This window comes from Tiliqua scincoides, chromosome 2 (genome assembly GCF_035046505.1).
Source record: "Tiliqua scincoides isolate rTilSci1 chromosome 2, rTilSci1.hap2, whole genome shotgun sequence".
Taxonomy (NCBI): Eukaryota; Metazoa; Chordata; class Lepidosauria; order Squamata; family Scincidae; genus Tiliqua; species Tiliqua scincoides.
Window position 1 is genome coordinate 129079926 of NC_089822.1, and position 27292 is coordinate 129107217.

General features: G+C 46.2%; 1 protein-coding gene across 3 annotated transcripts; it reads left to right on the forward strand.

Moving 5' to 3' along the window:
* The first annotated feature begins 1412 nt into the window (after positions 1 to 1412).
* CALCOCO1 (calcium binding and coiled-coil domain 1) lies at positions 1413 to 26836 on the forward strand. Of its 3 annotated transcripts, none has more exons than XM_066614177.1 (15): positions 1413 to 1502; positions 8980 to 9134; positions 10301 to 10406; positions 10897 to 11096; positions 12104 to 12262; positions 12736 to 12884; positions 14465 to 14555; positions 14677 to 14832; positions 14996 to 15250; positions 15737 to 15862; positions 17715 to 17810; positions 18089 to 18200; positions 18877 to 19091; positions 20017 to 20123; positions 21746 to 26836. In XM_066614177.1, exons 2-15 carry the CDS (start codon positions 8994 to 8996, stop codon positions 21945 to 21947), a joined length of 2115 nt encoding a protein of 704 aa, XP_066470274.1. In that variant the 5' UTR covers positions 1413 to 1502; positions 8980 to 8993; the 3' UTR covers positions 21948 to 26836. The 3 variants fall into 3 exon arrangements, with proteins under 3 accessions (XP_066470274.1, XP_066470273.1, XP_066470275.1); XM_066614176.1 differs by having other exon boundaries at positions 1449 to 1530; XM_066614178.1 differs by lacking the exon at positions 1413 to 1502 and adding an exon at positions 2514 to 2602.
* Positions 26837 to 27292: the final 456 nt, after the last annotated feature.

The window sequence follows — 27292 nt, forward strand, 5'->3', positions numbered from 1 at the left end:
GGTCAAAATTCATATATGAAATCCCCATTGTGATTTTAGTCTGATCTCCCACTTTGATATTCTATTGTCTGTTTTTCACTTATTATGAACAGTTTCATCTTCAAGGGTGTTTCTGACAAGGAGAGGGTAACCTTGGGAAATTGGCAAAAAACACTGTGCAAGAGCTCAGTTCCTCTGCAACTGATTTAAAATAAGCTTACCAAAACCTGACTGGTTGCATCAAACAAAAGGCCTTGGCAAAGTCTTGAACGTTTTGCAATTTAACTGAGATAAATTTTGCTAAAAATTGTGGGATGTTGTTGCAAGGGGTGGGGGCAAGATTGCAAGGCTTGGAGAAAAGTTCAGAGGTACCTGATATACCAGACTCTGTAATTCCTAAACCCTTCCCCTTGGAGAAAAGGGAAAGTGCTCAAGATAAAGGGTACTGGGGGAAAAAAGAAATGAAGATGGAAGTGGGGAGGAAAATAGGAGGAGCCAGGAACATTTGACCTTTGTATCAATATCTGATAGCCTTGGAGTGGACTTCACAGTCTTTTTGCTTTACACAAGAGAATTTTGCTTTGCAAACTGAATGCCCTTTCATAGCGTCTACACTTGCAGGAGGGCACTTTGGCCTTTTGTAACGATGCATCATAAATGTCCCTGACATTATCCGTTTCTCTTCTGTATGCATCCTTGTGTGCCTTTGTGCGTATGTGTGTTTCTTGATTTCTGTTGCATCTTTGTGATTGTTTTTGGATTAACACCCATTTCTGTCCGGCCCACAAGTACACACATTTGGTCCCTGTTGTGTATATGCAGTGTCAGGAAGAAATGGCTTAAGTCAATCCATTCTATCTCTTGGTGTTGTACGAGTTCTCTATGTGCGTGTGTAACTATGTTTTTTTTGTATGCCACACCATAGCTCTAGTGTGCATTCCTTGGCTGCATTCTTGACATTTGTTTCTGGTCTTATTCCATGGTTGTGCTTTTTTTCTTTGCGTTTTTCTGTGCATTTTTATACTGGTTGGGTGACATTTCTGTGCATTTTTATACCGGTTGGGTGGCATTTCTGTAGGGGCTGCGTATACGTGGCTTAAATTACAATATCCTAAAAGTGCCCTATTCAAATAAAAAGAATAAAAATGTTTAAAAAGGCCCTTGCAACCTAAAGTTGCTTCAGGACATGAGTCTCTGCACCATAGACACTTGAGCCCCCTCTGAATTATTTACTGTCAGTAAGCAAATTCCATCTCCCTCCCTCCCTCCCTCCCTCTCTGGAACTTGGAGTCTCTCAGGCACCATTTCCTCCTTGAGCTGTCTGCCCTTGAAAACTACAAAGCCCACAATCCCCGGCCACCTCCTTGGCCTCCTGTGGCTCTTTGGGAGGTGAAGTCTCTCCGCAGACCAGCAGCCACTTTACTGGCAGGGGAAGAGAACTACAATTCCCAGCAGTGCTTGGAGCGTCGCCTGCCTCCGCCTCCCCCAGCTGGCTTGAAGGCTGTTATTGTTGTTGCTGAAAGGTTAGTGGAACAGCTGGTGGCTCCCTGGGTAAGAGGCATTTTCTGTATCAAGGAGGGGAGGGGGAGGGGTACTCCTTTCTTTCCTGCTCCTGGAAAAAGGAGAAGAGGAGAGGATTTAGGGAGCATGGGGGGGAGGAGGTCCCTTTTCCTCTCTCTTCTAAGGCATTTCCTCCCCCACATTTCCAGCCCAAAGCTGTGAATAAAGGAGGAAGGGGCTATTTTTCCTCCACTCCAGCATTGTCTCTGCCCCCACTGACAACTTGGGCTGGAAGTTTGCATTGATTTCAACTCTTTCCTTGCTTTCAAAAGAAGGGGGGGAATCTGTGCTTACAAAAGGCTTCAGCAGGCCTTCAGCTCTGAGCTTGCAGCAGGATAAAGATGAGATTGGGAAGAGCAGGCAGGTGATTAAAGGAATTTTGGCACTTCCCAAGAGTTGTGCGATCCTTTTAAACCCACACACACTTAAATAAGTAGCCGGTCACTTTTGAGGCACCACAAGCCCTCTCCTCTTCCTGCTGTGTAGGCCTAGGACAATCTCAGCCTGCTGCGTCCGCTCTGTTATCCTGGATGTAATTTGTGACTCCGGCAATACCAAAATTATAACTTGCAAATAAGAAGTGAGGTCTCCGGTGAGAGGTGTCAAGTTTATGTGAGATGCCGTTCAACACCTTTGGTTTCTTGAAACAAGTTTCCTTTGTTTTGGTGGTGCGTCGCTGAATTCAAACCCTGACACAAATAGGAAGATGCTTTTACAGATAAACAAAGAGCTTTCCCCAAAACAAGTTCTGGATTAAGATCTGCCTTGCTCTTCAAAACTGCGTGCCATTTCACCACCCCCCTCATAAACTGGAATGATGGGCTCCTTGCGTAATTCTCACACCAAGCCAACAAGATACCCTGACTTTTCTTTAATGCTTCCCACGCCTCTGCCTCATAGAGGAACAGATCTGATTGCTGGTTTGTTTTGTTTTTTTCCAGCACAGGCATGTCTGGGCTCTTTCTCAACTTCTGATTGGCATTCCTCTTGGAGAAGCACTGCCCAGGCCCTCCAGATGCTCCTGGAGACAGGAATTTGGCCTGCAGTGCTGAGAGCCGCCAAGGTTTCATTTACCATGTGGTTTGGCTGGGACTCTGCCTGGGTCACGGTGCATTTTGGGATAAGCCTGTTGCCTTGACTTGTCGGTAGATTAGAAACTATCTAGTACAGGATCGACTCTCTGTTCACAGTTTCATAATAGGCTGTAAGTGTTGCAGGAGAACTTACTGTAAAGTTGGCGCTGGATGCTTGAGGCAGGAGACATGTGGTGCCAAGCTGCCAATAAACCTGCTATTTGCCCAACAATAGCTTGTCTGTCAGGTTCATGATCCTTAATCTACCCTCATAAGAACAAGGTCTATACCAGTCAGCATTCTTTTTACAATAACCAGCCAGATGCTTGTGGAAGCTCCCAAGCAGGGTATAAAGATGGTGACCATCCTCTGACCCCAGCATCTCAGAGATGAGAACTGCCTCTATGCATGGAGATTCCTTTTTACTTTCATGGCTCTTGAAGATCTGCCTTCCAAGAATGCGTCTTAATTCTTTCTTAAAGCCATTTTCAGAGAGTGGCTAGCACCATATCTTGTGAGCCAGTATCACATAATGGCTAAGAGACTGAGCTATGGATGTGAACTTTCTCAGAAACTTTTCTGTCCCATAAAGTCACTTGGTGGTCTTAGGTGAACCAACCTCATCTGCAGAATGGGGATAATGCTCACTTGCTTTACAGGGCTGTTGAAAGAGCCACATCGTGAATACTTGTGAAATGCTTTGAATACTCAAAAATGCTATACAGATGCTATTGATTATATTATTGTGGTTGTGAATTCCACAAGTGAATTTCATAGGAGACCACAGCTGGGATGTTTGTGGATTAGGTAGGGATTGCTGGAGCTCTACAGGTTACTGTAGTGAGCAACTTACATAGCTCCAGCCTGGCCTTACTGGATGTTTCTGCTAACCACATTATGAAAACTATGCAGCTATACTGTTGCAATCCAATACATGTTTATCTGGGGGTAAATCTCACTGAATCCAATGGGGCTTACTTCTGCATGCCTAGGATTGCACAATAGTAATGTTAGGCCCATTTGTTGTTAGCCTGAGTGATCTTCCTGGATTAAGGTGGAGGAGCAGAAGTGTCAGACACACTGATATTATTGGGAAGCAAATTGCTTTATTTTGGAATCCCAAGACCAAAGTTGTTAATTGTTGATCCACTTCCTGTGCTCCTCCTGTAAAAGCCAGGAGCTAGAGTGCTGGCATCCATTCCAGTGCCAAACCTCAGTGACTTCAAAGAATCTTCACCATCTCTCCCCTTTAATGTTATGGTGCTATAAACCTGGGTTTTAGTTCAGCTGCTCAACTCTGGCCTACCATGCTGTGATCTCAGATCAGCACTTCAGGATGCTTTCTATCAAGAACCCACACAGGAAAAGAAACTTTCAAGTTATTTCCTTAGCTTCTAACCAAGCTTAGTGTCAGTGTCAGCCCCAGAAAGTGAGCTCTTTCTCTGGTGCATTACGTCAATGTTATTCAAACTGTGAGGCTCTTTAGGGCAGCACCAGGAACTCAAAGGGGAGGCGCGGGATGTCCTCTCGCAGCGATACAGTCACGACCCTGGGCAGAAAACGAGCCCGAACCCGTCTTCTGCCTGTCTTTTTCGCCTTTTCTGCAGAAGAAACAGGAGTTGCTCAGCTGCGAGAGTGGCTGCTGCTGCCCTGCCCTCTTCTGAGCATGCTCCGCTTGCAGTCCTTAACCCTCACTGTTCCTTGTCTGGTTGGTTCCTACTTCCCAGCCTGGGATTGCTTCTCATCAAAGTGAAATATCTCTTTTTTTAACCCCCTCCCTCTTCCACTCCCCCTTTCAATCTCCAAACCTTCCCGCTTTCCTCCCCCTCCCCAAATAAAACGCTTCCTATTTTACCAGTCATCAGGACTCTTAAAGTTGCTTCCATGCAGTTGGCAAAGGGGGGGGGGGGGAGAGAGACAAGCACACACTTTACTTGGCCAGGAGCAGAAAAAGGGTACTGTTTTGAAAGTGATTTATTAATCTTGTTGTTTGACTGAAGAGGAAAAGTTGTATTTTTAAAGTGATGAATCTTGCTATTTGAAGGGAATACTTATCGGCCATTGATGAAGTGATTGCCAGCCCAATCCTATTCACACTTTCCTGGAAGTAAGCCCCATTGACTCTAATGGGACTTACTTCTGAGTAGACATGCATAGGCTTGAGCTGTGCATCTCCTAGTACAGGAGACAAATCAGCTTCCTAACCAAACCCTTATCAGCTTTGATATATTTTCATGATCTATTTTTGTTTTCCCACCAGCTGCTGGAAAAATTCAATTTCATTAAATTAATATCCAAGGAGAATGGGAGAAATGACTAGTTGGATTGGGGTCCACAGGGGTGTGTGTGTGTAATGTTGGTCAGGCTGGTTGTTCACAAAGTTCATTTGATAAAACAATTCTACTGGTATGCTTACAATGTTAAAAAAAAATGAGTCTTCCTGGACCAGACAAAATCTACCTACTCCAGCATCCTGTCTCCAACAGTGATCAGCAGCTGATCATTTATAAAGCATGTATATTGCTGTGTAGTAATAATATATTTTAAGATCTGCATTTAATTAATGATATGATTAATATAATTATTGTTGTTGTTGGCATCCTTCAGTCTCGAAAGACTATGGTGTCACGCTCTGAATGGTGGTTCTGGAACAGAGTGTCCTCTCCCGAGCGCGAAGCCTGGGTAAAGTAGGTATGGAGGATAGGTTGTTACCCATGCAGCAAATCCCCGCTCTCCACGTCGCTGAAATGGTCCAATGGAAAGGCAGAGGGCAATATGGTTGGTTCCAGCAGCGTCGCAGGAGTTGCCAGAACATGACTGTGTTCAGCCATGAACTGCCTCAGGGACTCTGGCTCCGGATTTAGCCTCGAGGTTGACTCCTGAAGCCTTTTCCATAACTGGATGTAGCCACAAGGCAGTGGAGGTTTGGGATCAGAGTTTTCCTTCTCTCAGATGAGCTGCCTTCCCAGGCTGACGGGCCCCATCTACCCGGTGGCTGTTTAGTCGCCTCTTACGACAAGTACAGCCAAACTGAGGGCCTATTCTTATCCCCAGCCCCCAGGGGTAATTATTATTATTATTATTATTTTATTTTATTTTATTTTATTAATTTGTACCCCGCCTTTTTGCCCAACAGGCACACAAGGTGGCTAACAGACAATTTAAAAATACAGCATGAAAGACAGTTAAAAACAATTTACAATGATTAAAAAGCTAAAAACAAAACAAACCCCGTGGATTTTCAAATAAAAAGCAAGAACGCCAGCCAGCCTGTCAACAATTAAAAGCTTTTTGAAATAAAAAGGTCTTCAGTCCACGCCGAAACGTTAGCAACGAAGGAGCAGTTCTCAGTTCTAAGGGGAGGGTATTCCACAGTTCGGGGGCCACCACCGAGAAGGCCCTCTTCCTGGCCGCCACCCCTCTCACATCTCTTAGTGGCGGCACAGTCAAAAGGGCCCCCCCAGAAGATCTAAGAGCACGGGCCAGATTGTAGGGAAGGAGGCGGTCCCTCAAATACCCCGGACCCGAGCCGTAAAGGGCTTTAAAAGTTAAAACTAGCACCTTGAATTGGGCCCGGAACAGAACCGGCAACCAGTGTAGCCGCCAGAGCAACGGCTCAACAGAGTCAAACCGACGTGCCCCGGCAACCACACGAGCAGCCGCGTTCTGTACTAGTTGTAATTTCCGGACCGTCTTCAAAGGCAGCCCCAATTAATTAATTAATATTATAATAAATATAATATTATATTTAATATATTTAATACAGTTAATATTTCTGGCCACTTCCTGTTTAATGATGTCACTTCCAGCCCTCAGGAACATGATGGGGAGTCATGGCCAACAGCCATGGGGGTCAAGGGAGCCACTGGCAGGAAAAGTTTGAGTACCACTGCATTAGGTGTTATTCCTGCCAACAGTAGTGAGAGTTTTGGGTGAGTCTGGCCATGCTCTGATTGGCATGAGTCCTTGGCCAGTGCCTCTGTGGCAGCACATTGTGGTGGGTAAATGGTTTTTTAAGGAAGGGTTATCTGCCATAATTAGTCTTCCCATTGAAAAATTGCTGATCAGCTTCTGAAGAACCCTGAGGTTCCCCCAAAACATAGTTTGAAAACCACTGAGGCTGCAATCCTAATCACACTTTCCTGAGAGTAAGCCCTATTGAACAAAATATGACTTACTTCTGAGTAGAACAGGTTAGGATTGTGCCCTGAGTTGCTCAAGGATTGGAGAAGTGAGTGGAGGTGTCTTCTGGCCTCTGCCATTAGCCAAAGGGTCCCTGGAATGTCACAGTCCTGCCTCCCAGTATGAACACCATGGCAAGGGTAAGGCCAGCCTGTGCCCACCACTGACTGGAGACTGGAGCAGTTGCAGAGAGCTCTCTTCCTCCTCCCTACCTGAAAATAGCTCTACTCTACTTACCAGTTGCCCAAGAGAAGCAAGTGGAGGCATCAGCTAAAGGGGATCCTGCCTTACAGTATTTTCAGTTGTTATTGTAATCTGCCTTGGGAATCATTGTGATTGAAAAGCAGAGTATACAGTACATCCATAAATAAAATGTCTATATTTGAATGTTAGAAAAGTTCTTATTGTTTCATGTAAGCTGAGGCTGTACACACAACTCAAATGGGCAGTTCTAGTTGTTTGTTTCCCCTGCCATTTGATCTCATAGCTTGCAGTATTGGTCATCAAGACCAGAGCCCAGGGGGTAAAAATGGGCAGGGATCTTATAAGACCGGAAAACCTTTCTGGAATGTTCCAGCAAAACATTTCAACCACATCTGTCACTGATCATAGAGTACCAGTTATTGGAGTGCTGGAAAAACCTGACATCCAATTTCATGACTGGTCAGGCCTTTCTACACCTGCAAGCTTGGTATTGAATTGTAACAACCCAGTGTGAATCAGTAGAGGAAACTGGGGTTCAAATTCCTACCTGTTTGGCCATGTTGCTTACTGGAAAAGCCTTTTTCAAAAATCCTTTTTCAGCCTCCCATCCACACACAGTGCTGCTGTGAGTAATGCTAAAGCACTCTGCACACGAAAGGTGGTACAAATAATAACAGGGCAGACAGACATTCTGTAGTTTATTTAACTTTGTAAGCAGGCTCTATCTAATCTATATAGTCTATATAGTCAGCCTGCATCTTACAAAGGATAGACACACATTAATTCAAGTATATGCACTCAGCCCCCCCCCCCCCCAAGACAAAAAAAACCACAACATTTTAAATGGTTGGATTTAAAAGTGCAGGTAATTCCACCCGCCATTCAACTTACTCTGTATATGCCCCAAATGGGAGAATAAAGCTTCAGTTCCCTCAGTTGTCTCAGTTTCCATGTGTCTCTCATACTGTGCTCTTAGTTCTTAAAGAGACAGTATGTATTTGTTGGATTTATGCCATTTCTGCCTACTCAATTGTATACTCAATTGTATACTCAATTGAGTATACAATACTCAATTGTATACTCAATTGAGTATACTCAATTGAGTATACAATTGAGTATACAATTGTATACTCAATTGTATACTCAATTGTATACTCAATAGGGATCAAACATGTATACCTGTGGGCTGGGCAGAAATGGATTAAGAAAGTTTTGACTATCCTCAATTTTGGCTTATGTTCTGACTTCAGAACATAGCCCTTGTGTAAGGTGTGGGCCGATGGCATAGTGTCTTTACACATATTTGGGGTTTGCTTCAGTTAGGCATGAGGACAAGAGAGGCTTCTAAGGTGGTGGGCAATGCCTTGTGAAATCATGGGTGTTGGGTAGGTGGGGAGAGCAGGATTTCCAATAGTCAGTACTGGGGCTTAAGCATCATCCATAATGCTCTCTTGTGCCTAGCAGAAAGGGATACAGTTTGCAGAAGTACACAGAATGATTTGAATTTATCATGCAGCCCTTCAGTTATTCTCAGTGCAGCTTGTACCTCAGAGTACATGCAACCAAGGCTATGGCACAACTCTCTGCCTGGTCCCCCCAGCTGCCTCTAGCCAGACCATTGGTCCCTCTAGCCCAGTATTGACTGCCAGTGGCTCTCCAAAGTCTTGGGTAGATGCCTTGTGACCTGAGATTTTCTTAACTGGAGCTGCCAGGGATTGAGCCCAGGATTTTCTGCATGCAAAAAGCATGCTCTGTCACTGAGCTGTGGCCCCTCCCTGGCACACAGTAGTGCTTAGAACAAGTAGCATTCCTTACATCTCATCCACTGTCCTGATGCTGTTTGTCCATCAAGAGACTTCCAGCTTCTCATAGCAGCTGAGCTGGCCTGTCTGCTAGCAAACTCCATGCCTGTGGAGCTGCAGTTTCCTAACATCAGCACAACCTTTCCTTGCCCAACTGACCACCTTTATTTCCTACCCAGCCCAGGTTGCCAAGATGGAAGAGGTGCAGTCCCCCACTGGCGTGACTTTCTTGAATGTGGCCTCAAGCTATGTGCCCCACACCAAAGTGGAGTGTTACTACAACCTGCCAGCTGGCATGAAGCCATCAGCCAGAGATTGGATTGGAATCTTCAAGGTATTGCAACTGGGGAGTCAGGGAACTCTTTCTAGGAAGGTTGCAGAACTGGCATTTGAATCTGGGTGACCAGTCTGCATGCTGTACAAAATGTCTTCTTTTATCACTTGCAGTTCTGTAGGTCATCTTCTTAAAGCTCTTCTGCATGACAAATAACCCATCTCCCCACAGCAGAAACCTAGCACCGCAGGGAGGTTCTAGCACAGCCAGCTATCTCCCTGATATGCTAGTTTTTCACTTGCAGGAAGTGTATAATTGAGAGAGAGCATTCAAAATGATGTTCCTATGTCCCCAGCTTGGTATGAGATGGGTGGAATATTGTAAGCTACCACCTCATTCTGTTGCATATGCAAACCAGGTCCTAGAATTCATCCAGACTGTTTATGGGCATATGGGTTCTTTATAATGCAGAAGAGAAAACATTCTGTGGATGCACAAAAGCTCCTGCATCCACAAACAAGTGGAGGACTGTTCAGTCAGGGATGAGCTAGAGGTTTCCCTCTCTCTGCAACAGTCTCTGAGAATCAAATGGTAGGCTCTGGGATCCAAGCCAGCGTTTGTTTCTTTCCTTTCAACAGGGTGGGGGAAATGTTTTACACCCCAAGGCAAGTTCTGCAAAACTGCAGATTTTTGAGACCCCCAGCATTTGGGAGATGCTTCATTTGTCCTAAGGATGGCCAATAATTGTTCTTTAGTCCTGTGACTGAAGTAAGAGTGAAATATAGCTCTTAATGTAGCACTCAAATAGAAATATCCCTGCATAAAACCTCCCTGCAAGTAGAAAATTAGCACAGGGAGAGATTGGACTGGGCTATAACCTTTCTCCCTAAAGTGCTAGTTTTTGGCTGTAGGGAGATTTCACACGCACACGCACACACCACACCACACCATACCATTTGCAGCCTAAAAGGGTGACATCCACACTATCACCTCAGGATTCTATAAGTTCATGTTGCTGTATGTGTGGACCAGCTCTAAATGTGGAGCTTGGAAGACTCTGGGTGGTCTTCTTGCAACTAAGAACAAAACAGGGCTCTGGCCCTTGCTATAGATCTCATCTGCTCTCCCCTGCTATGCTTGGAGAGGGGAAGAAAAGGTGAAGCTATGGCAGGTGAGGCATAGAGATGTGAGCTATTCTGATGCTCTTTTCCAATTCCCTCTTCCAGGAGGAAGCATCTTCTGTCCGTGACTATTATACCTTTGTATGGTGCACAGTGCCAGATGGAGGAATTTCTGCAGGAGCTCTTCTTCACTGTAGTGTCCAGTTCCAAGGTGGGTGTGTTAGATCAAAGGTCCACGACATGCTTACCAGAGGGCTAGCAGTGGGATACTCTTGAGTCACATTTAAATAAAGATGGAAAGATGATTTAGAAAAACGAGAACAAGGCAGAAGGAAGGAGGCAGATAATGACTGCTAGATTTTGCTGGTTGGTTTAAATATACCTGGCCTGGCCTGGCCTGTTAAAATCTGCACATGCATGTACGTATACATAGCTTGTGCTATACACACGATTTGCCAAAATCTGGGTTTTTAGATTGCAAACATTTCCCCTCACAGCCACTAGCTGAGCTATAATATCAAAGAATGTCCATGGTCATTCTGGTCTCTGAGGAAATACTAGGTTTTAAGAAAAACCATTTCAGTGTCTTAACTTTTTTCTTTTATGCTGAGTCATAAAGCATTTTGGTTTTATTGAGCCATAATTCATGGCTTTATGTACATAAATCACTGAAGCAAAAAATACCTTGGTTCTGTTTATAGCCAGCTACCTGCCTAAGCCGGGCCCCCAACAATACCAGTTCCGCTATGTGGATCGCCGTGGGGATGTGCGTGGTCAGAGCTCCTCTTTCCAGTTCAGTGATCCACGGCCCATGGATGAGCTTGTCACTCTGGAGGAAGCCAGTGATGATGGTGGGGGCACCGACATGCTAGTGGTGGTCCCCAAGGCCACTCTTCTAGAGGTAATGTACTCCATGCAGCAGCCTGGGGTTCTGGAGTCCCTTCTTAAACCACTAATCCTGCTTGAGGCTCTACCACCAGTATTTTCTGGCTGTTCCACCTGGGAGTTCATTCGAGGTTTAAGTGGGGAGAGATTTTCTGGCAGAGGGAAGAGGAGTGGTCAAGGATCTGACCATTCCTCCCCTCTGTAGCAGCTGACAAGCACTCTCACTTATCTCACTTTATTCCACTTGCAAAACTTTAGCTACAGTCGCCCCCCCCTTTGTCCCCTCCTTCAGTTTTCACGCTTTGTGCCATGATGACTCCTACTGAGAGTGATTGTGATGTTGTGGGTACAGTATTTGACTCAGGTCGGGAAGACGTAGGATTATGTCCACACTCAGTCACGAAGCTCTCTGGTCCAATCATTTTCTCTCAGTCTAGCCTATGTCACAGGGTTGCAGTAAGGATAAAATCTGGAAAACTTCCATTTATGCTGCCCTAAACTCCTTGAGGGAGGGGTAAGATTCACTTTTTTGGGGGGGGAAGCAAGAAATAAATGGTCACAGCTTGCAACAGGGTACCCACGATGTTAGTGCCTGACCTTTTTCCAGGTATGATCTGCCTTGACAAAAATATGGTAGAATCCTTCCTGCACTGGACCACTTAAAACTGTAGGTAGGGAAAACTATTTGGAAGCTGTCCCATGGAAGCAACATTCCCAGACACGGAGAGTTACTATGTCTGGGAGGAAACAAGGCTCAACCTTTTCTTCTTGACATACCAGCTTCCCATGTAGAGAGAGATTTCTTCTTTTTAACATGGGGGAACATTCAAATTTGTGATCCCTCCAGCTACAGTTTGAAGCAATGCCATCCAGGATGGGCTGTGCCTTGTGTTGGTTCTTCTGAATCAATCCCAACCCTTTGGTAACAACCCAGGGACATGGACTTCAACGCATTCCTAAGCACGTCTGTTGAAAACATTCCCTAGCCTGTATCCATGGTCTCTGGTATCTTTCCCTGTGCAGACTCAGTTGGAGGAGAGCCGGCAGGAGCAAGGAGCCCTGATGCGGGAGTCGTGCCGCCTGAAGAATGAGGTTGAAGAATTGAGAAGTCGTGTGGCCGAACTGGAAGCCGCCCTTGGCTCCCTGCGTGATGAGCACAGCAAGCTAGCTGCACAGTACAAGGCAAGGAAGACAGCAGAGACCTAAGAACTGTTAATCCAGATCCCGTCCTTCCCAAGCTAGAGGGGAATTGTGCCCAAACCTCTTCTCCTGCCATCAGGGAGGACTAAGCTGGCCATATATCCTTGTAGGTGATCAAATGCTGCAGTTCAGTCTGGTCTCTGGTCATTTTTTTCATTGGCAGTGGTCATGTTTGCTTCAGCGATCTCCATACTTACAAGTCTCATCTCTTCCCCTGGACAGTTAGATAGCAAAAAGACCTCAAGCAATCAAAGTGCTATGTGTTGAGGAGAAGTAGGAGAGGTTTATGTAGCCTTTTCCTTGTGCTTGGATGTAATCCGGGCTACTTGTCTCTCTTTCCTCCCCCTGATTTTTCAGTCACATACGTATGTTGTAAGCGATATTGTGCAATGGAAGTTGAAGTGTCCTCCAGGTGCCCTGAACATTATTCACTCCTTTCTGCCTTCCCACACCAGGAACTGTCAAATTCTTATGCAGAAATGTCCAAGCAGAGAGAGACGCTGAGCCTTCAAGATGCTGAGCGGCTGAACCGAATCCGGGAACTGGAGGGCGATATCCAGGCCATGGGTGAGAAGATGGTGCAGAGGGAGACAGAACTAGACAGGTGAGGATCATGGCTGGAAGAGCCTCATGCAGGTGTGGCCCAAAGAGGCCCCATGGCTATATAGATATGCTATATACTTAGCTAGCATTTAGACGTGGAGCTCTTTTACCACTCACATGGACTCTGACCATTCACTGACAACAATCATTGGAGAAAGGCAAAACAACAGGCTCATGGGGCACCTTAAAAACTAACAAATTTACCCTGATGCAATTTTAAGTGCCACGTGGAACAAGAGCTACAGTTACTCTTCCAGCTGATTGCAGAACAACATGGGCCGGTCCTGATGATACTTATATTGCCTGACCAGCCCCATGTGTTTCATGACAGGTCTCTTGTTATCTGGTGTGCTCCCTGGGGCATTTGGTGGGCCGCTGTGAGATACAGGAAGCCGGACTAGATGGGCCTATGGCCTGATCCAGTGGGGCTGTTCTTATGTTCTTATGACATGCACGCTCATGGTATGTGCACATCCTGACCCCTCTCCTCAAGCGCAATATCGGGGCCAGTTTTCTTAATCACAGGGAGAGGTGGTTTGTCCTAGCTGTCCCTCTGCACACACTCTTAAGTCTACTTTCAGTGTTAGTTAAGGAGCACATGAACATGGTTTAGGCAAGCCCATACAAGCACACACAATTTAAGAAACCAGCCCTGGACTGTCCAGAAATGGAAGGGAGGGCCAAGAGACATACACTGAAGCGGGAAACTGCAGAAAGAGCCATGTAGTACTTTTTCCGCCTAGTTCCACCTCTTGTCCAGAAAGTGGATATGAGAACGTATTCACTTAACCAAGTTCAGCGCTTTGCGTTCCTCTTCTTATGCTTGTGGAAAGCCTCCTCAATGAATTGTATTTTGTTGGGAAAGTTCCACCCACAGAAGTTAGTCTGGTGACAGGAGATGGATTTCATGTTTGATATTTTTTGCCTTTGGGACCAATATTCCCGCTAAGGCAGTGGTTCCCAAACTGTGTGCCCCACTGCCAGCAACCTCTTCTTCCTGGCTCTCCTGAGCATCACTATTTTGGATCTCATGAGATCTCACACAATCCAAGATGGTGGAACTCTGGAGATATGGGAAGGGGGGGCAGTGTGAAAGAAGGGCACTGTGACCATGGTATGTTTGGGAACTGCTGCTCTAAGGAGTCCACACCACTGTGTGGGCCCCTTCAGCTGCTGTACAGCAGCCCAGCAGTACTTCCAGATGCACAGTGATGATGTCATCACCGGAGACTTCCAGAAATGCAAAGCTGTGCAGAGTTTAGCTTCTCAAGGCTTTAAGCTGCATGACTGCACCACTTAAAGGGAACAGTGTTTGGGTCCAATGAAACTCTACTAAGACATCATCTTGAGGCCTAGGGAGCTTCCAGGCGTGCTGTTTTACTGGGGATGGAGTACAATGGCTGAAGCAAGGGCTCTTCCATTTTAGTGATTGAAAAGGCTCTTTGAGCCAATTTCAGTAATGCCTCCTCACCCTCTGTGAAACTCTAACGGTGCTGGAACTCACTCTGAGCTGGAAAGGAAGTGGGTGTCTGGATTCTGGGTGTCACAGCTTCTCAAGCTTTATTCTCACCTTGGCCCTAGGGTGAAAGATACTGTCAAGTCTCTGCTTCGGGAACAGGAGCAGATTCACAATCAGCTCAAAGAGGAGAATGCGGAGAAGGAGCAGTACCAGGTGAGGATGGGCTGAGTGGGTCACCTGGGAAGAGGGGACAGGTGAGAGCAGAACTTCCCAGTAAGTGGATGTAATCAAGCAGCTGGAATGCAGTGACCACCTCCTGTCCTCTCCTCATCAGGTAAAGCTGCAGGCCTCTGAGGAGGAAAGCCGCAGCCTTGCCTCTGATCTGATGGAAGCCAAGACCCTTCATGGTGAGAAGCTCTCACAAACTCTGATCCTGCAGGAGGACATTAACAAGCTGCAGCAGAAGCTGGCCGCTGCCAATCGCCGCACAGTAAGTACTTGACAGCAGATGCCCCAAGCTTCACCTTGCAGGATCAGAATGAATACCTCACTTATCCACAATTATGTCTAGAAGGCAAAGGGTTCCCACCTCTTCCCCCCCCCCCATTGCCTTTCTTATGGCTATTAACACCCTCATTCCTCTCTCTTCCCAGGCCCAGATGGAGGCCTTGTGTGAGCAACTACGGTGCACACAAGACAGCCTGGCTGCTAGCCAGCAAAAAGTAGCCCTGCTGGGGGAAGAGTTGGCCAGCGTTGCCTGCATCCGTGACTGTACCATCTCCGATCTACACAAGAGCCGCCTTGAGGCAGCTGAAGTCAACATCAAGCTTGCTGACATGACCCTCAAATGGAAAGAGGGCAAAGGCCAGTGGTGGAAGGAGAAGGCCACACTGTTGCAGAACATGGAGGTGTGTGAGACTTTTTCCTGCCCCGCCCCACCCAATGCCTTTCTGCAGCTATTGACCTCTCTGCCTCACTTGCTGCAGGAGAGTTTCCACCCCTCATTACACAGCCACTCACATATGTGCACTGTATTGTCACATATGTGCACTCACATATGTGCACTGGGGGGGAATAGAGAAGCAAAGGGAACACTGCATGCACTGCAGCAACTGTTGATTCTGTCTGTAGGGATTACATTAAGGTAGGAGAAAAATTTTAATCAATTTTGCATGCAGAAAGAGCTGCTTTCTCATTTGAGAAAAGAGCAGATTGATGTCAACTCTTCTTGTCTATGTGCGTTGGATTTTTTTTATGACAAGGAAAAAGAAAATGGCTCTGGACAATCCAGCATTCTCTTGTGTTAAAGCATTAATGTCCATCTTCTCCCCCCCCCCCTCACCAAAACACTTAGGGGTAATATTTTGTGTAATATTCTCTGTGGTGTTTGACAGGTAGAGAAGGACAAGATTCTGAAACTGAGTGCTGAGGTGCTGCGCCTAGAGAAGAGCCTGCAGGAAGAGCGGGCACAGCGCCAGTTGTTGCGTGTGGAGTTGGCCCAAGAGCGCGACTCCAGTCTGGTAAACTTAGGATCTTGCAGGAAGGGATCCCATTGCCCTGAGCAGCAGGGCACTGTACCTATTCCAACCCATAGAAGGTTGCTGGCACCCTTATTATCCATATCGCCACACTACCGTTCAGGGATTTAGCTTCTTTTCCTGCGGTAGGGTGCGTTGCAAAAGAGCCTTATCTAACTATATCCTGCTGTTGTGATGGTCACCAGCAGAGAATGTTTTGAAAAGAATTGACTCAGTTAACGGAGGAGATCCACAATGTCCAAATAACAGGAGTGGCCATTGCCTCCATACCCTGCTTCTGTGCTTTGCAGGGGGCATCTGACTGACCACCATTGTGGTGGAGTCCAGAATGCTGAGCCAGGTGAACCCTCTAGTACAGTGGTTCCAACTCAGGGCTCTCAACTCAAGCAAGGGTCACATGGATGTTCCTGAGGGTTGTGGGAAGCAGCATTTCCTCTAAGTTCATGCAGGCACAGAGCTGGAATTGAGCCCTGCTTCCCTCTCGGAGCTCTGGAATACAACAATGATGTCATCACCATGTGCTCTAGAACAGTGTTTTCCTCAACCAGTGGTACTTGAAGTGGTGTCTAGTGGTACGTGCAGGACCCTTGGGCACCTGCCGTCCGACTGCGAGACCAGGAATGTGACGCAACAAACGGTGGTAGGAGCCTTGGCTCAGCACGCAGAGCTCCAAGGCATGCTTTTCCGTGCTTGAAAAAGCCCTCGCAACCACCCTGAGCCTCTTATGAGTATTTGTTGCATTGCATCTGGCCTCCCAACTGAAAAGTAACTGGCAATGACGTCATCGCCAGTTACTTCCAGTGACACTTCAAATAGGTAGACCATGTGAAGTGGTTCAGCGGAGGACAAACCTTGAGAAACACTGTTCTAGAACATTTTCATTATTATTAAAATGGACCAACTCCACAGGTTGCCGGATTGAGAGCAAAACTACGTTTAGGGTTGTGCTCTCAAAAAAGTTTGGAAAACAATTGTTCTAGTAGGTTCCAGCTTGATAACGTTCCTTTTTTTCTGACGTTTTATCCTCATAGCTTAGCCTGTGAGTGAGGATTTGGTTTAGCCTATAAAAGATGACTGGTGCCACAGAGGATTCTAGCTGTGCAACAGCAGAAGTCTGAGGATGCTGAGCAGAAGGTTACTGCCCCAACTCAAGAGTTTAGGGTTAGGGTTGCCAGGCCTTTTGAAGCTCAGGGCCTGATGTGCAGAGAACAGAGCCTGGTGTGTTTAAAGAATGGTGCCTGGTAGGGCAGGGCTGAAACCTAGTGCAGTATAGAGAGAAGAGCAAGCAGCACCTTGAAGCAAAAAAAAAAAAAAATTGCTTCACCTAAAGCCTGATCCGTGTATGGGTTTCACTTCCATAGGTTGCAGTAATGGCCATAGCTGGGGATAGGCATGAGAGGGAAAGACAAAATCCTAGAAGGTGGGATCTTCAGGGGCTGGTAGTCATGGTAACAAAACAGACTTTTCTTCAAAGACTAGTATATCTCTGCATATCATGCCAGAGGATGAGCCTGAGGGACTGGGGGACACACACAAATAACAAGAGCTCTCAGACCAAGCACAAAATAGCCTTCCTGTCCTTGATCCTGGCCCTTCCCCTTGAGATTTTAGTCCTTCTACTACAGAAAGAGGCTCCAACCCTGCAGCTTCAGGGCAAACCATGAGATCTGGCAACCCTCTTTAGTAATGCCTGAAACTGCCAAAGGCTGGTTTCAATTTCCTGACTCAGTATGTGGGACAGGAATATCAGACTCCGCCACAGACTCCCTAGTTCCACCACCGTCACCTCGGCCTCCTGTTCCAGAGTGTGCAACCTCTCATCTTGCCCCACCAGGTGCAGGTCTCTGAGAGTCGCCGGGAATTGCGTGAGCTAAGAGCTGCACTGCAGGTTGCCCAGAAGGAGAAGGAACAACTGCAGGCCGAAAAACAGGCAAGTGCTGGTATCCGGGGTCCAAACAGAACACCAGCCAGCGAGCCTGAGTTTGGGAAGGAGGGGAGACTATGGCAACCATGGACAGAACCTGACCTGAGAAGGCTTTTTTTGCAGGGACAGGGAGGTGTAAGTAGTGGTGGGGAGGGGAGGTTTGACAGGAAGTAGGAGAGGCTGTAGGCAGCTGCATCAGATACTGTGTGGAATCTGGAGTGGCATGTGCTGCCCACTTCCTCTCTGGGGCTGATGCTGATCTTTAACCTGCACCCTGCCCTCAGGAGCTGCTGGTGTATGTACGGCGTCTTGAAGAGCGTTTGGAGAAGGTAGCAGATGAGAAATGGAGCGAATCTGTCCTGGAGGATGAAGAGGAGACAGCACTGGATGCTCCTGGTCAGTTCCTCCCAGTCGCCTCCTTTATATCATTGCCCGGTTCTACTTGCCAACCCCCTCCCAGCATCTGTGTCACGGAGAATAATGTGGGGATCATTTTCACAGATTTAAGATTGTGTAACATTGGATTCAATAAGTAGCTCCCAGTTCTCTGCTCTCCTTTTAATTAAATAGGATACACAGGGAGCAGGGAGGGTCTGGGTGGAGCCCTTACGTCTGAGTCCAGAGCCTCTGCCCGGCTCAGGCTGACTCTTAGAGTCAAAAAAAGTCACTTCCGTTTATTTAAAAAAAATGGAAGTAATGTTTTTACATGCCTGATCTTGTCTGATCTTGGAAGCTAAGCAAGGTCAGGCCTGGTTAGTACTTGGATGGGAGACCACCTGGGAATATCAGGTGCTGTAAGCTTATACCATAGTCTTTCGAGACTGAAGGTTGCCAGCCAATGTTTTTAAGGCCTTATAAGGCATTAGGAAGCCCAGGGAAGCCATTGTGTCTGCAGAGGGCAAAGCCTAAAGCAAATTCTGTGAGTGGTGCCATTTGATTCTGGAGTTGAGAGCATTTGCCCCACTGATCTCTGGAAAGATTGTTTTGATTCCTCCACCCAGACCCCCTGGCACTGCTCACTCATCTGACCATGCTTCTTGTTCTTCCCTCCTCTCACATGCATGCTCCACAGGCTCCCTGGACTCACCACTGTCTGATTCTGAGGATGAGTGCCCTGAGGACATGCGCCTGCCTGCCCAGCTTGGCTCCTACAGTCTCTGTGACAACCGGGCAGCTACCACCACACCACCCTGTGCCCGTGGACCTGCTCACACTGTGGTGATCAGCCAGCCTGCACCCATTGCCAGTCAGATCAAACAACCCTCAGAGGAGTCCAGTTCTGATTCGGTGAGTTCGCAGTGGCTGCTGGAGTCAAGAACGCAGACCATTCTAGCACAGGAAGGGTAGATTACAGGTCTGGCCAAGGCTTACTGCCAAAAGATTGCCTTGCGAAATGAGATTCTGGATGCATCTCCTCCAGTACCCTGCTTCCAACAATGGCTCCATCCAGGTTGTCCAAGTCATTCTGCATGCTGCAGAATCCAGAGGTTCCAATTCAACTACTGTTGTAAATAGCCACTGACAGACCTGTACTATCTGGTACTAATGAAAACCATAAACCCCATGGGGCTGACAGAAAATAAGAAACATCTCACTGGATGATCAAAGTCTCCCAAATCCATTGACTACCTCCCCGCTGCAGGACACAGTGCATGCCACATTGGCACTATAGCTATATCAGTGCCACATTGGCACAGTGCCAGCTATATCAGTGCCAGCTATGTCAGTACTGGAAAGTTGGTTGTGCCCTAAGTCACATACATTCATACCTTACATACATACATAACGCTGCTTCCTTTAGCACGGATTCATTACAGTTTTTTGTCCCAGTGTGATTAACAGCCATTCTGACAATGGGAACAGTACATTCTGGACCAATCAGCACCCATTTTCTGTCTACTGGATTGACAACGTCTCCGATAGTACTGCTGCATGTAGGGTTCAACTTTTGAGAAATATGTGCCCCATGCAGTTCAAGGTATTGCTGTAGTCTTCTTCTGTTTACTCCTGCCTTCATTTTCCATCCCTTCTTCTGTTGTCTCCCTTGTGTTAATATTTCATTTTAAATTTCTTAGGGCAGAGACCTGTACTCTCTTTCTTTGGAAAGCACCATGTATGTGGATGGCATCGTCATAATAAGGCAGAATATGGGCCATGGTGCTGGAACCGAGTAGTTCGTGCCTGACACACATTCTCTCTTTCTGTACTTTAGGAGGCGGAGGACGAGAAGGCCGTGCTGATGGCAGCTGCACAGAGTGGCGGTGAAGAGACAAACCTGCTCCTCCCAGAGTTGGGCAGTGGTTTCTATGAGGTGGCCAGGTGAGGGGAGCTGGGATGTTACAGATTCCATTTTGACTACAGTTTCACCCGCTTGAAGGACCATACAGGCTCCAAACCAGTTCAGCAGTACAGCATGCAGTAACAGAATTTGCCGTCCTGACAAACTCATATATAACCGGGGGGGGGGGTGGCTAGTTTCTAGTCATTATGACAGCAGAGTCAGCCTCATGGTCTGTCTTGTCCATAATTGTCTACTGTACTGACAGGCCATGGCTGTCCTAAGTTTCAGACTCGGAGATCTTTCCCAGCCTTATCTAGTAGAGATGCCAGGGATGGAACCTGGGACTTTCTGCATGCAGGGCATGTTCTCTACTACTGAGCTACAGCCTGATCCCCACATTGCAACTTTCTTTTGGTGCAGAATTTCAAACTGAGCTTTTCTTTTAGCACCACGTACTCACAGCTTTGACTGTGGAGGTCTGTAGCCAAAGGTTTGCCTGGCTATTTCAAATTAGAATTTGATTCATCATCTCTTCAGTTCCAAGTCGGAAAAAAGCACATCTTCTCTCTGGTCAGTCTCTCTGTAAGGGCACAATCCTAACCAATTTTCCAGCATGGAGGTAAGGGCAATGCAACTCCAAGGTAAGGGAACAAACATTACCTTACCTTGAGGAGGCCTCTGTGACTGCCCCCCCCCCAACTGCAGGATGCAGCACATGCCCCACTGGTACAGCAATTCCGGTGCTGGAAAGTTGGTTAGGATTGCGCCCTAAGTCATTCAGCCTCCCTGAATGTGAACAATCCTCTTTTAAAGCCATTCGAGCAAGTGGCCATCACCACATCTTGTGGCTATGAATTCCACAAACTAATTGTGCACTGTGTGAAGTGCCACGTCTTCTTTTTTTTTCTGTCCTCCATCTCCCACCAGTCAGTCTCATGGGATGACCCGGCTTCTAGATGCCTCCCCTTCCCCTTTCCTTCATTCAACTGGATCCATCCTTCTTTTAAGCCTCTCTTCCTAAGCCCACCTGCTTCACTGAGCATGCTGTTTTTCCTCTGCCCTGTGTCTTCCCTATGGCCTTTCTCTGCCGTGTTTGACAGCAACACCTGGTAGTTCTAGGACTACTGCCTCTAGCCTGGCTACCAAGACTATTATCCACCAGGCCTGTCTTCAATAAAAGCATTTTCCTTTTTATGCCTCTCTTGCTACTAGCTATGACTGTTAATTGACATGTTTTGTGAAGAAGTCCTTCCTTTGGTTTGTTTAAAATCTGCTGCATTTGAAACAGTAAATGGCCTTGAACATTTTGCACGTGGCATAAAAGAATGAAATGCTTCCCCTTCTATTCACACACAATTTCATCAGCATATGTTCTGTCCTGTGCCTTTATTCTATGGGCCCATTGACCTCTTTGGTGTTGCATCTCCAGAAGTCTTGTGCCTTGTCATTTATTTATTATATTTCAAAGATTTAAATAATCTGGGCATCTATCTTGGTGACCTATCTGGGCTCGGTTTTGGTTTAACTAAAGGAAGCCCATGCTGAAGTGACTATCACAGCCACACAAAGCCATGAATTGTGCCTCAATTCCAAGTTCAGGGCATGGGATTTGAGAAGCTTCTTTCATGCTGTTCTTTTTCTTTCCCCCCTTCCCATGCAGTGGCCTGACAGGACGGCAGATGTCGGAACCAGGGTCTTGTGGGATGGGCGCATCCCCCTTGGATCTGCCCTCACCAACGCTTTGGAAGGAGTGCCCAATCTGCCACGAGCGCTTTCCTCCTGAGAGTGACAAGGAGACCATGGATACCCATGTTGATGGGCACTTCTTTTTCAGCACTCATGACCCCTTTGTGTTTGAGTGACCTCACATCCCCAGACTACCGCCAGGCCCCCTCCGCTTCCCCTCTTCAGTGGGATCCAGGCTGGGTATTTTCCTTCCACAAAGTGTTTGCTGAGGTGAATGGATTGCTCCCACAATGTGGCAAGTATGAGGTATCCTTTTCCTGGAACCCTCCCCAATGCAGTTAGCTAGCTTGCATTGTAAGGAAGAAAATAAGTCTCTCTCTCTCTCTCTCACTCGCTCACAAACACAAAAAACCCACAGATATATAAACGAACACACACATGATACCATAACCAAGCAGAGGTGGTTAGATAGAGAGCTCAGTAATAAAATCTATGACTCCCTTCAAATTTTTGCATGTGTTTTGTGAATTGCATACTTTGAGGCGCTGTTCACAAAATTGGTTCTCTTGAGGTGTATTTGAGAAAGAATCAGCTATTTCTGGCCAGATCAGGGAGCTCTGTCCACAACCATTCAGGGCCCAGTCCTATCCAACTTTCCAGCACTGATGCAGCCGTGCCAGTTGGGTGTGCACTGCATTCTGTGGTGGGGGCCATTTGTTCCCTTACCTTGGGCCTGCATTGTGACTGCATCTGCACTGGAGAATTGGATAGGATTGGGTCCCCAGTCTCCCACCTTTAGTCTTAAATGATACAGCACAGCCACAGTTACATGGAGTCATCCTCTCCATCTTTCCTTATCAAGGACCACGTAAGCTCTGTCGCAAAACTTATTCTGATGTCAAGTGATCATGTGAATAGCTGATACTTTGGCTGGGGGCCCAGTCCTATCCAAGTTTCCAGCACTGGTACAGCTGTGCCAATGGGGTGTTAGTTGCATTCTGCAGTGGGGGAGCAGCCATAGAGGCCTCCTCTTGTTCCACACTTGTTCCCTTACCTCAAGACTGCACTGTGGCTGCATCAGCACTAGAAACTTGGATAGGAGTGGGCTCTGGGTAGAGTTCACTATTTAGTGGAGAAAACACCATGATTTCAGGAAGAGAATGTGACTGCAATACCCTGCAATACTTCCTTGCTCAGGTAGACTGGAGTCTATATAATGCAGGATAATAACCTGAGATGATAAAAATGTCCTCACACTTCTATACAGCACACACTCGAGGAGTCCATTCATAGCAGTACCATCCTACACAGCATAGCGGCGGAGGAGTTATAAGGCACATAGATAAGATCCCACCTTTTATTCTAGATTGGAATAACCTTGAGTGACTTACCACCCTGTGGTTTCATACTCCCAGTCACGTAGATCAGAATCCATTTCCTAAATTCACTAAAAGAGGATGAACATTTGTCCTTTAATTCCACAGTAAGCCTAGTCATGTTATCTTGTGCGTGCACACAAGTGCCTGTACATGTTTTTGTGTGATCACATGGTTTCATTTTGAAAGTGAGTCCGACTCTTGTAGAGTACAGAGTGTTCCCTCTGCACACACGTTGTGCATAATGTGTGAGAAAACTTTTCTGTCATCTGCAGCTCATGAGTTTCTTTGTGAGCACAAAGTGCTTATTTTTGGCCATCAATGATGTCACTTTCTGCTTAATGATGTCACTTCTGGCCCTCAGCAAGCACAATGAATGCTAACTTCAGCCCTCTGTATGAAACAAAGTTTGACACCCCTGGCTTAGATGGTCCCTTGATGCTGATGAGGAGGAAAGAGGAGGGGAAGGATCCATGTCTGTGGCTGAGTTGTACCATTTCAGACTGGAGGTGGGAGACTGAATGTTTGAGTTCACCCAAAATACTCCCTACACCCATAACATACTGGGAAGATGATTGTACGCTACTATTTTCCTTGAGTTGCTAGGCTTGTATATCTAGGGAGTATTTTATCTTTCGGGAGCATTCACACAGCCTGTGTGTCCCTGCTGGCACTTTGAAATGGCACAGCCTTGCAGCTGACACAGAGTGGGGCTTCTGCTCATCTAACTTATGAGTATGTGAGCAGAAAGCTAACAGTTGGGATGCAAATGAATTGATGTGTGTACAGTATTTATCATTTTAGCTACAGGACTTTACTTCAGCAAAACCCAAAAGATTTTATTGCAGACATTTATATATTATATAGCATTGTGTGGTTTGTTTTGTGGTTTTATTTAAATAACTATTAAAGCAACCAGGCTAGCATACACTTAAATTAGAATAAAACAGAGAAGAACTTTCAATAAAATCTTCTACTGCATGACACGATGTCACCAGGGAACAAAATAATACAGATTCAGGGAACAAAATAATACAAATTCAAAGGCAGGGTTCTCCCCCCACCTCCACCACCAACACAGTCAATATCTATTCTAAATGTAGCTGTTCCCTTTGTGTAAACAGCTAAAAGCCAAGGTCGTTTATTCCTTAGTAAGTCACCTTCAGAATATTCCAAATATATTACTGACATTTTTGGAAAATCAAGATTTGAGTAATATGAGATATGCCGTTCCTCACATAGCAAAGATTAAAAAGTAGAATGGAAGGTCATAAGGTATATCTTTAGGTTGGGGAGGAATCAAGTTACCCTTGATCATGATTGTATTCTGTTCCCCCCAATCCAGAATAAATTAGGCAAATTATATAAATTTGCATACATGAGATAATTCTGCTTCCAAAATACAGCAATCTTAGAAGAGCAGACACATTAGGGCTGCAATCCTATGTACGCTTTCCTGGAGTAAGCCCCGCTGAACACAGTGGGACTTACTTTTGAGTAGACATGCATAGGATTGTGATGTCAGTGTTGTGAGAAAGAGAAAACTGTGGCATCTGAATCACCGGCTACTTGATTGTAGTTGAGCTTTCCTAGTCAATAGTCATAGCAATCAAACCAGTTTAGGATCTTTTGGAAAGTGGGAGTAGCAAGGACGCAGAGACTGAAGTCGAGTGATGGGGGAGGAAGGGTAATCAGAAGCCACAAATGCAAAACAAGAAGGTAATAGAACCCTGTGCCCCTATTTCTCAGAATAAATGCAAACCTGGCCAGCCTCTTCCAGATCTGTTAACCGTTCTTGGCCACCTTGTTGACTAGAAACGTCTTTTTAGTTTTGTGTTAACATTATCATTTTACGGCTTCTTTTTTTTTTAAAACCAAGGAGGCTACAATACTCTCTTTTTGACCTGGAAGCTGGAGGCATGCAGCACATACAAAAAAATTAGTCTATTTATTCTCAAGGCATTGCCCCTCCCCCAGTTCTAATGCAGCGGAAACCTAGTACAGTCATTCACCATGGTAGGGTGCTGCATAGTCTCAGTGGCAGGCAGGGAATGTTCATAAATATTGTGTGTGTGTTTGGAATCTACCCAAGTCTGATGTACGCAGGATATGCAGGTTAATATCTGCGCACACGTACAACCCAAATACCCACCTGTACTACAGTCAGGGATATTAGCAGTATAGTAGGCAGCTGCCAGGAGTCAGGTCAATATGGGGAGTTAGAGCCCAATCCTATGCCTTACTCAACAGTCAGTCCCATTATAGTCAATGGGACTTACTCCCAGGACTGTGGATTGCAGTCCAAGTCCCCAGCACATCATTTAGGTCAAACGGTTAGGGTTAGTTCCTCTTGCCTGAGATGACACAAGTGCATATACTGTAGCTGCAGATGCAGACCTTAAGGGTGCATTTGCATGTCAGTTGCTGATAGCATTTGATAGGGTATAGCAACTCACCTGTAATTATCCCCTTGTAGCCTGGCTCCCATTGTTGGGTAATTGTTTGACAGCCGATCTACACATGCAGCAGGATCACATGTTACATGGACTGTCCCATTCAGGCAGCAAATGGGAGCATCACACATTTGGGGGGACCCCCCCCCCAGTGAACAGAATTCCCTGGACACAGACACCTAGCATATCAAGGTGGAGGGTTCTGTGTTTACTCTCCTGTCGACGCATTAACTTCTGTATGCAGGGAGTGTGGGTTTCTTCACTGAGGTGGGAGCGTTCAAGCCCACAGGTATTCACTGGCCATCTGATGTGTTGCAATCCAGGATACACTTGGTGGATGTGATCCTGTTGCATGGGTTGGTGAGCTCTAATTCTTGGAGACGAGGATTCATGACAACTCCTCACACAAAGACTGACAATAGCAGATTCACTCTTTCACATTCTCTGGTGAGATCTGCAAGTCCAGTAGGACAAAAGAGGGGGCAAATGAGAAGGTAGCTCTAAACCAGCCATAGTTCCTTAAGTAGACTTGGTTTTTCCCCTGATTTGGGTTTTTTTAATGGTCTTTTCTCAATGCTGTCCTGCATTTGCTGCCACCTCCTCAGCTTGCTGCCTAGTTGCTGCTGCTGCTGCTGCTGCATGCACCTCCTTTTCACAGCCTCGCACCCCGTGCCAGGTTCTTCTCATAGTGTTACTTTATTATGTTTGTCTCCATTTGCGTTTCCCTTGTACATATCCCTGTTTCCCCATGTTTATTCCCCCCCCTTCCTGCTTTGCACTTTCGAAGCTTTTCGGTTACAAATTAGTCTTCTTTATTCTGACTTTTGGCATCTCTCCTGGGCCTTGAGAAATGAATGCAAGACTCATGTGTAGCAAGAGACAAAGAGATGCTCTCTAGTGACTGTGCCTTTTTGGAGAGGCTGTAATGCCTCCGCTCATTTGCGCGGGAACCTTTTTCATTGTAGGCCGCGTTTGTGGTTGTGAGTTCTCCTCCACTGCTTCCCAGCATCCTCTTATTTCTTTTCCCCTTCCCACCTTTCTCTCCCCACCCCCTCCCCAAAATTTTGTTTGTTTGTTACTGAATACAGTAGTCATTGGCAAAAGCTCAAAGCAATAACCTCCTGCTCTTGACATGCCCCCAAGTCTATGTATAGGATGTACATATATATATATTTATATTTATATTTATATGACATGTCACAGCTATTCTAATAAAATCCGGTCTCTCCGCAACAACCTGTCTGACTCTGCTGTGAATACTGTTCATGTGCAATGACACAAAGCTAACCTTTCACACCTTGTCCCACTCTCTGTCATCATTCTTACCTGGCTTGATCACGGCATGCAGAAATGACATCACCTTAGAGTGCCAGTCACCTGCCCATTGAGTTTAAGAACTTAAGAAGAGCCCCGCTGAATAGGCCATCTAGTCCAGCTTCCTGTATCTTACAGTGGCCCACCAGATGCCTCAGAAGCATACAGACAACAAGAGACCTGCATCCTAGTGCCCTCCGTTGCATCTGGCGTTCTGAGGTAGCCTACTTCTGAAATCAGGAGGTTCCACAATACCCATCAAGGCTTGTAACCCATGATGGACTTTTCCTCCAGAAATTTGTCCAGTCCCCTTTTAAAGGCAACTAGGTCAGATGCCTTCACCACATCCTGTGGCGAGGAATTCCACAGACTAATTAC

Excerpts from the sequence above, each read along its gene's own strand:
- CALCOCO1 (XM_066614177.1), top strand. The coding sequence starts at position 8,994 with ATGGAAGAGGTGCAGTCCCCCACTGGCGTGACTTTCTTGAATGTGGCC. Across the intron at positions 18,201-18,876 it reads GACAGCACTGGATGCTCCTG|GCTCCCTGGACTCACCACTG; the intron begins GTCAGTTCCTCC and ends CATGCTCCACAG. Across the intron at positions 20,124-21,745 it reads GGTTTCTATGAGGTGGCCAG|TGGCCTGACAGGACGGCAGA; the intron begins GTGAGGGGAGCT and ends CTTCCCATGCAG.